General features: G+C 34.4%; 1 protein-coding gene across 4 annotated transcripts in view; it reads left to right on the top strand.

Moving 5' to 3' along the window:
* LOC135171247 (sodium/hydrogen exchanger 9B2) overlaps nt 1–12,525 on the top strand; it is a 39,440-nt gene that overhangs the window by 23,570 nt on the left and 3,345 nt on the right. For all 4 annotated transcript variants that reach the window (XR_010300514.1, XM_064137652.1, XM_064137651.1 and 1 more), the window contains exons 4-5: nt 608–808; nt 1,884–2,048. Coding sequence is in view for 3 of the 4 variants with exons in the window: in XM_064137652.1 (XP_063993722.1) it covers nt 608–808; nt 1,884–2,048 (366 nt within the window). In the remaining variant the exon portion in view is untranslated. The remainder of the gene's footprint in view (nt 1–607; nt 809–1,883; nt 2,049–12,525) is intronic.

Below are 12,525 nucleotides of genomic sequence, written 5' to 3'. Positions count from 1 at the left end.
ATTTATGATCCCTCACAAAAACTACATAATTCCCCGTACCTAGCATCGCCTTTCCTGACCCTCGGACCCTTTGGGCCTCATCCCCCATACTCTAAGTACCTCCTAATTTTATTTTCCTCCGTGAAAATTCCTCCAATCAAATTGCCTTTCCAATCCGTAAGTAACCAATCACGTCTCCTTTCATTCATTCCCAGCCCTTGCAGAATTTCCTTTTCAAATTTCCTTACTTTCCAAACAGACAGTTCCGAAAACGAGTTCATCGTGAACACATCAATTTTTTCCTACTTGCAAGTTCTCATCCATTAATTTTGTACATCTCTGTGCTGAGAAAAATATAGTTTCATTTTCATATCAGTGTTTGTGTTAGTTAATTATTTTGCATAGACAGTTCGCCTTTCTACTGTTCGTGTAGAAAAATAGCTTTCTACCCGACAAACTGCAAATATATTTTATAATTTGCTGCTCTCGAGGTGTGAACATATCTTAGTAAAATATAATTCAATTGCTTTTACTTGAACGTTTATTCATTTATTAACCTGGCTTCCAATTCAATTTTAATGGCGTGCAAATGTTCGGAGTAAAACGAGAAGAATTTTTCATGTTTCAGGGGATTCCCACATTGATTATCGGAATATCTGGTATCGACGATGCTGCCTCGGTCGCTGGCTTTGGTATTTTGAAGAGTGTTCTATTCTCCAATGACGCGCTGTGGTATCAAATACTACAGGGACCGTTGGCTATTGTTGGGGGACTTGGGTTTGGTGCCCTCTGGGGATGTTTGGCGAAATATGTTCCTGAGAAAGGAGATGTAAGTGGCTTTTTGACAGATTACGAAATTTGATTGGAGTTGAAACTGAAATGAGGGGCGATTTTGTGTGAAATTACTGCGTCACTTGAGAGTTGAATCACTAGGAATCTGGGGAATTAATGGAATTTTATTGATTTTGGGGGATTTTGATTGAGGGAAATAGTTTTTTTGATGATAAAAGCTTCGGGAGAAATGTTTATACTGAGAAAAAAAAAGAATTTTGTTAATTAAATAATTTTTTATGAGAATTTAAAGCGAATTTTCTAGTGAAAGTTTCGGACATTTGTTTAAAAATAAATATAATGGGGAAAATTATGTTTTTGTTTTAGTGTTGACTTTTTTTATAATTTTATGTGAGGGGTTTTTATCAATTTTCATTATAAAATAAAAATGCAATAATTTTTTTAATTACAAATAAGACATTTGCGAATGATTTTTGATTTTTGCGATCGAAAAATTAGTAGAAACGGGCCCAGTCGAGAAAAAGTGTCAAATCGTCATTAAAAATTTAAAAATTCAATGAGATGAATTCAAATTCACCGCCTTAGACAGCTGTGAACGAATGAGACATCAGCGTGATCGATTTTCGAGATATCGATAGTCTCGATATTCATGTTTTTTACAACTAGCGCCACCATTTCAGTGGCGTTGAGGCCGACTTCACTTTAGCTTATTCATGAATCGATTATCGATTGTTAAATGATCGATTAGGACAATGACATAATCGATTATTTTCATAAAATCGACTATGTTCGATTAGTGACGCCATGACCTCCGCGGCATTGACGCCGAATTCACTTTAGGTTATTCACGAATCGATTATCGATTGTCAAATGATCGATTATCGATTGTCAAATGATCGATTATCGATTGTCAAATGATCGATTATCGGTTGTCGAATGATCGATTATCGATTGTCAAATGATCGATTATCGATTGTCAAATGATCGATTATCGATTGTCAAATGATCGATTATCGATTGTCAAATGATCGATTATCACTATAACAATAATAAATTTCATTTCCTTCCACCGATCATTTTCATCCATAATATTCCAAATTTCTTATTTCCAGCCGTTCATGGTACCTCTTCGGGTGCTAATGCTCCTCGGCGGAGGTCTCCTCGCAGTATTCGGTAGCGAGGCCATCGAACTCGGTGGAGCCGGACCATTGGCCGTTGTGGCAGGTGCCTTCGTCAGCTGCTACTTCTGGCAACAGGAGGGATGGGAAATTGATGATGTGAGTAGACACCTCCAAATTCATTAAAAACTCTTTTTTTTCTTTTTAATGCACTCGAACCTATCCATTTATTCTGCCCCAAAAAAGATTTTTGGTTCGGATTTGTTTACATCGAAGGAACTGTATCAACTCAGGGTTGATACACTCGAGCTACCAAATTAATATCATTCGAGATGTGATTCTTTCACTGAAGTATCTCCGGGTGTTGGTTTGTCACTCGATTAATAAAAACTGCGGGAGCGGAAAGTTAATTGATAAGGGAAACTAATAGAAGTAATCAAATTACACTGACACTGGGTTACTCAAAGTTCTAAAATGCTATTTTTTAGTGACCACGGCTTTTGCGTACACTTGAAAGATACAAAACTTAAGATGTCACTCCAACTTCACTTCCAAAAACGAACCAACTCGATCTTTCCTTTTTTCTCGTGAGAGTGTCCGAAGAAAGAGGAGGGAATTTGCTGTACAACAATTATTTGTCGTTTTTCTGATTGGTGGGCCAAGAACCTTCGAACTCATTGGTGTGATCTATTGATGGTGGGAGTAGAGAGGGTGTGATTTGAAGAAAGGGAGAAATTTGACATTTTCGAAGTCATAAATTCCTGGCCCGATCCTTCTGAAAGTGTGTTCAGCGTGTGGGTGCTAGTAAAGTTGGGGAGTTTCCCACCATAAATGACGGGTTCGGAGGTTGTTGGTCTTCGCCCGCGATTTTAGGGTTGACAAAAATAGTGAATTGCTGAAGAGCTGATGAGTTGTGGGGAACAAGATTTTTCCCAGATGACCAGCAGCTTCGTCCAAACTACTAGGTCGTGATTTTCTCTGGAATTGCCGGATTAGACGGATGAAAAAGAGGATTAAAATTGCAGTTATTGGCGTCCTCTTTCTTCTTTCGCTCTCCAAAACGTATGGTAATTTAGAATATTTTCCTTTTCTGGAGAACAATAAATTATAATTAAACACAATTAGACCATAAATAAAAATAGAGTTGTTGTAGTCGAAAAAGGAACTTATCCGACTCTCTCTTTATCGAAGGTTCGAGAATTGCCCTAGAATTTTGTGAGGGACAAGGATCGATAATATTATCTCGAATTCCGGCGTTTGGAATGTCCCAGACCCTACGGAAAACAGAAGTGGAGAAACTAATTTATTGTACCTCGCGCCACATTTTTTATTCAAAACAATTTTTTCTCCAACAAAAAAATATGAATAAAATAAACTTCAGGTTTAACCTGCGGCTCGTGCCATCAGACGAATATTTTTAACTGAATTCAACATCCGAACTGGTAATTAAGGCAGATTCAGTCGTCGGTAATGCCCGGAAACTCCTACTCTCCCCCTTCTCCTCTCCTCGTTGACCTCTTCGTTAATTGGGAGCCGTTGGCAAGTGCCTTCAGGACGATCGTACGCGTGTGGATCCACAAATGGGATAATTCCGAGGAAAATTAGCATTTGTACGGGGTAATTGACGCGATATTTAATTTAGTTTTAATTTCAATCCTTCCCGGAGGAGGGTACGGCCCAGGTTGACTCCTGGGTACGTCAATCTGATCTCCGGTGCGGCTGGTGACGACGAGTGACCCGAAAGCAACAAAGTCAAAGTTATAGGAATGAGATTGTAATAATAAACCACAATTCACTTGACTCATGAGTCGTGTGATTAGAATTATTGAGACTATCGCGGCAACTACAGCAAACAAATTATATCATGATATAATTATAATATAATGATATAATATATTATAATTATAATATAATGATATAATTATAATTATATCATGATATAATTTGTTTGCTGTAGTTGCCGCGATAGTCTCAATAATTCTAATCACACGACTTGATAATTATTGGACCCTTCTTTGAGGTTATAAGTCTCAGGTATATCAATGGATACAGCAAAGTGTCTCCCAAACTGCTGCAAACGGATAGTGAGCCGAAGGCAGGAATTGTCTTTTAACTGAATTTTTAATAAATTGAAACAAAACCGAACGCGATTTTATTCACTTATTTTATTTATTAATATAATGGTAATGAGGAATTTACAATTTGAGGAAACTGCACATATCACCAAAAAAACGGATATTAGTTTAAAAGAGAGAACAAGTTCAAAGGTCTTCTCTCGACGGAGTTTTAACGGGTAACTAACAGAAATCTATTGTTTGAGATGGAGACGAGGTTGCGGTGCCGATTTGCGATCGGTGGGGAAAATAAAGTACACGAGACACGAGAAACTTATAGGAGATGCACTTAGTTTATGATAAATAATTGAGGCGTGACCTCGCGTCTTTGAGAGAATTTTGTACAGGTGATTTTCTTGATTTCACTACGCGTAATACTGGTGATGTACTCGAATTGATAGATAAATTAATTACGCAGTTGAGGATTGAGTTTCACTTAAATTTGGAATCGAATAAGGAGCACTTGTGCGTCCGTTAATCGAATACGTTGAACTGACTAAAACGTTCGTTGAGTGGACGCATCTTAGCGCGTGGTAGGTTTTTATTCATTTATAGGATTTTGAGAGAAACTTTTTGAATTTTAATAACTAAAAATGATGATCTTCACGATCTTCACGAGTTATCTTCACGATGAGCTCTAATTGGTGATGTACAAGTTGATAATTATGGAGAACACGAGACCGAACGCGCGCGGAAAATGGAGGATGAGTTTTGTTTCTGTCATATAAATCAATTTGATTCACCTGTGATTCGTCCGAAAGCATTTGACATCAACACTTGAATCATAGTGAGTGAGTGATCAACACTTGAATCTCTCTCTCACGGTGAATCATAACGATCTTTACATTATGTTTTAAAATTAGCGCCTAAAATTTTAACGACCAATAGGATATTGGCTACATCTTTGCGAGATTTCGATTCGAGATTTTCGATACGATATGTGGCTCTCCTTTTTAGAATAGGACTCTATTCTTATATAAATTGAGTCCGGTTCTAAATTGCGAATAAACATATTCGATCAAGAATTGCTTATTCATTTAATCGCGTATTCACTGTTGACCGTTGAACTATTTGAGACTGAGTGAGCTGAATGTCTGGTTTTGGGTCTCTTTATATACCCGAGGGTTGTTTTGATGGGATTAGCAACTCAAGGCTTTGGAAAGTTCGAGACGAATTGCTCAGTTTGAATGTTCTCAAATTCTTCGCTGGAGAATTGGGTGATTTTTCTCTCTCTTTTAAACAGCTGTCTTAAAAAATATCACCTTAGATTATAAGGGAGTGAAGGGAGAGGATGGTCTTTTCTAATGGAGAGGGTAGAGAACATTTTATTGGTCGGTTGACTGAACTAAAGGTATTTTAGGTCTTTTATTGAGGGAATAATAAAAGTAAAAATTGAGAAAGGGAAGAGTTTTGGTATAAGGTAATTTCTATCTGAAACCCAAAACGAGACAAATTATGACAGTTTGTAACTACTAAGTGTTGTATACCCCAGTATTTTAATCTTTTCCATAGAATAATTTCATTATACTTTCTTCCTATATATATATTTTACTATGTTTTTTGTAGGTACACTATTCAAATATTGTCCGTAGTTTAATAACCTCCGAACCGTCCATCGTGGGTCTCACCCCAATAAACCCATTCCAGCAATTTCTAATGTATTTCCCCCTATTAAGATAATCCCAGGGAAAAACCCCAAATTGAGAATCGTCCTAGCGAACTTTTTCCTCCACAACCAAACACTATCTCCCCTCCACTTTTCCTAATTTCCTCAGGTGAATAAAACCGAGGAGTTCCTTAGATTTAAGTTAGTTCTAATTTTCGGACTGTAGCCGAATACTTCGGAAACGACGTTACATTCAGAGTAACACGTACCTTTAGCTCCGTGAATAAATATCAGTTTTTACTCTTAAAATCTGTGTACGTAATTTATTCTACGGGAATCCAACATAAGTGCAAAATTGAATTTAAGAGATTTTAGTCATCCCCAGCACATTAAGGAAAACCTGAGAAACGTAAAAGGTCGTCTTAATTTTTTATATGTAATATTCACGCCCGAATATAATTGATAATTAAAAAAATGTTTAATCGATGGTTCAGTAGGTGGCTCACAACAACGGAGGTTATGGCTGAGGTACTAGTATCGAATTGATGCACTAGATAATTCTGAAATGAGAATTAATGTTTGAATGGACAGTTGGGTAGAGACGAGGTTAAGTTGAAGGATCTTGTTGTCTTCGCTTTGGAATCTTCTTTCGTACTGACTAAAATATGTTCTTAAGTTTGGGTCTGAGGGTGTGGTGGCCCGAGTGAGGGCGCAGGGGGTTGTTCTTTTGTGAGGATAGAAAATTTGATTGGTGGAAAATTATTTTGAAGGCGTGAAACGTTGGGACTCGACAACGCTAGTGAAGGCTATGTTCAGCGCGTGGGTGAGGTCGGGAGATCCAAAAAAAAAAAAAAAAAATTTCAACTGAAAAGTTCGGACGGTCGCTCGGAGTAAAATTTAGGATTTTCGTGTGGTGACAGGGTCTGGACAGCGTCAATTCGAGAGATAAAAAAAATTATTTTTTAGGTTTATAAAATGACGAGGGTTTTTCAGGGATGAGATTTAGAGGTTTTATTGTTGTACAAATTGTTGTAAAAATTAAAATGTGTTTTTTTCGTATTTGGGAAAATAATTTTTTTTTTTTTGGAGATAAGAAATGTGAAAGTGTTCTTGGGGAAACGAAATATTTGAACGTCGTCTTGATTTATTATTTTACCCGCACGACCGAACAGGATTTCATAGATCAAATCGTCGTGATTAATTCAGAGAGGAAATGGAAATAAACTCGTTGAACAAATGGTGAGTGTTTACCATTCCCGGAAGCTAAACAAATATTTTTTTTGTTGAATAAATAATCCGAAGAGGCTTCACGAAGGTTTAATGAATCATCTGCGGGGGAAATTTTTTAAAAATTAATAACAGTTTGATTTCTCCGAAATAAAGATATTTAAACACTAAATTCACTCGAGTGGAAATTTAGTTCAGGTGCAGATCAGGCTCAGGTCAAATCAGACTTGAGTATCGATCAGGTGGTGATCCGACAACTCGATGAAGTCTTGATTCGATCCGGATTTAGCACATTTGCCGGGTCAGGGTTCGAAGAAAGAAAATGGATTAGCACTTGATAACTGAAATCGAGAACCTTTATTAATTGATAATTAATTCAAAATAAGAAATGAATTATTTTTTGACTTTATGCCACTTCTGTCGGTGAATGTCTACCATAATTAATGCTGAAGAAATTCAACTATTTTTACCGATGTTGGGGATCGAACTTCGACCTAACGAGTACTAATCCTATGCTCTAACCACTGGACTATTGCGCTGCTGTTATTAAATCAATTCAGTTTAGCTCATATGACGTGTTTTGGAAATATTTGTTCACTTTAAAATTATTTACATATTGCAATATGTGTTGCGAAAATTTCATCAATTGAAATTATATTTTATTTTTAACGATAATAATATTAACAACAACAAATAGAATAATGTATGAATAATTGAATAATTGTCTTCAAGCCCACCTGATCCAAAGTCGATCAGAATAATTGTAGGCGCCAGCTCAATTTCAGATCAGCTCGGCCTGATCACAATTGAAACCGAATATTTACAGGCAAATGGACCTCAGTCTGAAATCAATCGTACCTCATCCGACCTTGATCAAAGTAATTGTAGGCGGATAATTCAATTTGAGGTCAGGTTAACCCGATCAGAATCTGATCCGAATAATCGCAGGGGGAAGGGCTTCAGTTTACCTTCAGGCCCGCCCGATCGGAACTTGATTAAAATGATCAGAGTAATACGGATCGGGTTGAGTAAATCAGAGACTAATCAATTCTTCATCAAGTCCCGCCTGATCAGCTGAACCTCACCACCGCCATGTCAAGTTCTGATCAAACCTGCGGCTCGTCTGACGTAGTTTTCGCTTTCGTAGATTTTGTTGTTCATTAAAAAATTGCATGTGCAGTAATCAGTGAGATGTTTTTAATTATTTATAGTTCGATTATTTATAGTTAAGTGACAGGAGTGATTGTAAAGTGATTGAAATGATGATTCTTGAAATTTTTTTTTTTCGTCTTTTTAAATGACAAGTGACAATGACAAATGACAAATTGAAATGATTATTTTTTAAAAACGACTTTTATTCCTTTTTGTCAAATGACAAGTGATAAATTGAAATGATCATTTTTTAAAAATGACGTTTATTTATTTACGTTTATTTTTTTTTCTTATTTTAAATGACAAGTGACAAATTGAAATGATCATTTTTAAAAAATAACTTTTTTATTTCTTTTTTTTTAATGACAAATTACAAATGAGAATGACAAATAACAAATTAAAATGATCATTTTTAAAAAATGACTTTTTTTCTTTTTTTTTAATTATAAATAACAAATGACAAGTGACAAATTAAAATGATCATGTTTAAAAAATGACTTTTTTTTCTTTCTTTTAAATGACAAATGACAAATTGAAATGATCATTTCAAAAAATGAAAAAATGAAAAATAAAAAAAAAATGATTTTTTTTGTTTCTTTTTGTTAAATGACAAATCACGAATGACAAATTAAAATGATCATTCTTAACAAATAACGTTTATTTATTCATTTTTCTCCTTCTTTTTAAATCACAAATGATAATGACAAGTGACAAATTAAAATAATCATTCTTTAAAAAAAAACATTTTCTTTTTTTTAAATATCTCTTTAAATAATAGTATGAAATAATCGTTGGTATTTTCGAAAAAGTTGAAACTCCTTAGACTGTCCTACTTCTTCCTTACCCCACCCTTCCTGCAATCTCCTCATCTAAACTACCCGCTCTGCTCTTGAATCGTGATTCTCGCCAGTTTAGCCGAGAGCGGAACTTGTCGATTTTCACGGCGACTTGTTCCGAAGGACATAAGAATAATGATGATTGGCTGTGTCGTACATGGCACATATTAGTTTATACCAGTTTGAATGGATTTACCATGTGGTTGAGATTGCCGTTGTGTAAACGTTGAAAAATTAATCGTTAAATTTTTTTCACAAGCGCGAGGAGGGGGGGGGGGTGGTGATGAAATGGTGTGATGAAGAAATTAATAGTCTGTGATAAAAACGGGACTGAATAAATTTTTTTTTATTATTAATTGTTTATAGCTGTGTTAGGTGGTATTAAGTGGGTAATGTCGAACGATTGGTGATGAAAATTTTGTGAATTAGGGGAGTTAATTGACGGGGGAGGAATTGAACGCGAAGTACGAGATTTGAGATGGAAATTATGGGATTTGGGGGGTATTAATTACGATTTTTTAAATGTAAAGTAGATTTAGGGTAAATTACGGTTTGAAAAAATGTGAATTACGATTACGAAAATTACGATTTCAAAAGACGTAAATTATGACTTTTAAAGGTAATTTATGATTATTAAAATGCAAATTACGGTTACGTTAAACTATGTTATGATTACAAACTCGTCAATTACGAGCTCTTATGCAGTTAATTACGGTTTTAAAAAACGTGAATTATGATTTAAAAAAATGTAAATTACGATTTTTAAAGGTAATTTACGACTATTAAAAGGTAAATTACGTTTAGGGTTACGTTGAATTATGTTACGATTACAAACTCGTCAATTACGAGTTCTTATGCCATTAATTACGGTTTGAAAAAATGGCAATTACGATTCCAAGAATTGTAAATTACGATTTTTAAAGGTAATTTACGATTATTAAAACATAAATTACGTTTACGGTTACGTTAAATTATGTTACGATTACGAACTCGTCAATTACGAGTTCTTATGCCATTAATTACGGTTTGAAAAGCCGTGAATTGCGATTTCAAAAATTGTAAATTACGATTTTTAAAGGTAATTTACGATTATTAAAACGTAAATCACGATTACTTTTACGTTAAATTATGTTATCATTAAAATCTCGTAAATTACGAGTTCTTATGCCGTTAATTACGGTTTGAAAAAACGTGAATTATGATTTCAAAAATTTTAATTATGATTTTTAAAGGTAATTTACGATTATTAAAACATAAATTACGATTTTGAAAACGTTAATTACAATTTTGAAAATGTAAATCATATTTTTTGAGACGTAAAATACGATGTGCAACCTCGTGATTTACATTTTTTGCTACTTTATTGACGTTTTTAATCTCGTAATTTACGTTTTTTGCAACGTAATTTACTTTTTCAAAATCGTAATTAACGAGTTTAAAAATTACATAAATTACGTTCTAAGTTTCGTCTTTTACCACAAGGTTTTCCTGTGTGAATGCAAGTTATGCTAATAAAAAACATTGTTTTTACAGAAATATTTTTTCGTTAAACAAGAATTAATTACTAGAAATAATTTGAAATGCATCACAAGCGACGAGGAATATTAATCATTTACTGTCGAGTAAATAATTAATATTCATTTTGGAATCAAATAATTTGCTGAGAAAAATAACTACTAAAAATCAAAAAAATGTTTCTTCAAATAGTTCCAAAAAACTATTTTTCTAAATCAATAAAAATTCGTTTACTTCGATTTATTGTTCAATCAAAAAGTTTTTTCTTCCAAAGAAATAAATTTTTTTAAAAATTTTCACTCGTTATCTCTCTCAAGTTCGTCATTTCAAAATATTTATCGCCTTAAAATCCCAAAAATACCATAAAAACAAGAAACAATTCGTTTCTTTCCTCAAAATATTTTTTTACCACTATCCAAATAATTTTTTGATTAACTAATTTTTTCGCTCAGACACATCTCACTCGATGCACATTTTTTCGTATCAAAACAGAATTCTATTGTTTCAAAGTTTTGATTTTTCATTTTTACCGTAGGTTCACAATAGAACGTAGATAATGAAATGTTCCGCTGAAAATAGGTCATTATTCCATTGAAAATATCTTATTGCACTCGACTCCATTGATATCGCCTACAATGAGTTTCCAGATGAGCGAAATGCGATACATTCAAATAACTATTAAAATCCGATGAAATATTCAGGGAATACGAATCGACATACGATAGATTCGAGAGCCCCCATTTGATCGAATAATGAAGTTCACGTTTGTGCCGACATATTTCGTTACCCCAATGGATCACTCCCCTGTCACCGTTAAATAATTATTGAAGTTTCCCCTAAGACAGATTTAGTATAAACAAAAGGATTAATTTTTAACTCAAAACCGAGGGGTCAAGTGAAGTTGATAAGACAATTTTCGAAAAGAATAATTTGTCAGCATTTTGTTTGGAAATAACCGACGATTTGAAATGTCTTATGGATTAACGATTCGATTGGGTCTTTCTTCAATCCCAGATATTTTATTGATGAGTGGAAATGATATGGAAATTTCAAGTCGATGAATTTTTGGAAACGTTACGGTGTTAATCAACTTTTGTTGGAGGCAACATAAAAGTGGGACTATCTCGAAAGATGAGGATGAATGGGTATATATGTATATTTTAATTGATTGAGATGGAGCCGTTTAACTTGCTATGCTCATGTTACCTCTTCCCCCTTTTCGCGTTAAAAACATATTCAGTAAAAAATGGAGAAAATGGGGCGCTATTTTACCTGCTAGGTCCATGTTACCTCTTCCTCCTTTTCATGTTAAAGAAATGTTCAATAAAAAAGGAAAACCATGAGGAGCCATTTTACCTACTAGGTCCATGTTACCTCTTCCTTCTTCTCATATTGAGAAAATGTTCGATAAAAAATGACAAAAATTAGGAGCCATTTTACCTACTAGGTCCATGTTACCTCTTCCTGCTTCTCATGTTAAAGAAATGTTCAATAAAAAATGAAAACAATGAGGAGCCATTTTACCTACTCGGTCCATGTTACCTCTTCGTCCTTCTCTTATTAAAGAAATGTTCAATAAAACATAAAAAAAATTAGGAGCCATTTTACCTACTCGGTCCATGTTACCTCTTCGTCCTTCTCTTATTAAAGAAATGTTCAATAAAAAAGGAAAACAATGAGGAGCCATTTTACCTGCTCGGTCCATGTTACGTCTTCCTCCTTCTCTTATTAAAGAAATGTTCAATAAAAAATGAAAAAATGAGGAGCCATTTTACCTGCTCGGTCCATGTTACCTCTTCGTCCTTCTCTTATTAAAGAAATGTTCAATAAAACATAAAAAAAATTAGGAGCCATTTTACCTACTCGGTCCATGTTACCTCTTCGTCCTTCTCTTATTAAAGAAATGTTCAATAAAAAAGGAAAACAATGAGGAGCCATTTTACCTGCTCGGTCCATGTTACGTCTTCCTCCTTCTCTTATTAAAGAAATGTTCAATAAAAAATGAAAAAATGAGGAGCCATTTTACCTGCTCGGTCCATGTTACCTCTTCGTCCTTCTCTTATTAAAGAAATGTTCAATAAAACATAAAAAAAATTAGGAGCCATTTTACCTACTCGGTCCATGTTACCTCTTCGTCCTTCTCTTATTAAAGAAATGTTCAATAAAAAAGGAAAACAATGAGGAGC

Source organism: Diachasmimorpha longicaudata, chromosome 19, assembly GCF_034640455.1.
Source record: "Diachasmimorpha longicaudata isolate KC_UGA_2023 chromosome 19, iyDiaLong2, whole genome shotgun sequence".
Lineage (NCBI taxonomy): Eukaryota > Metazoa > Arthropoda > Insecta > Hymenoptera > Braconidae > Diachasmimorpha > Diachasmimorpha longicaudata.
Note: the sequence above shows the minus strand (reverse complement) of the source record. Positions and strands in the feature narration are given on the sequence as shown.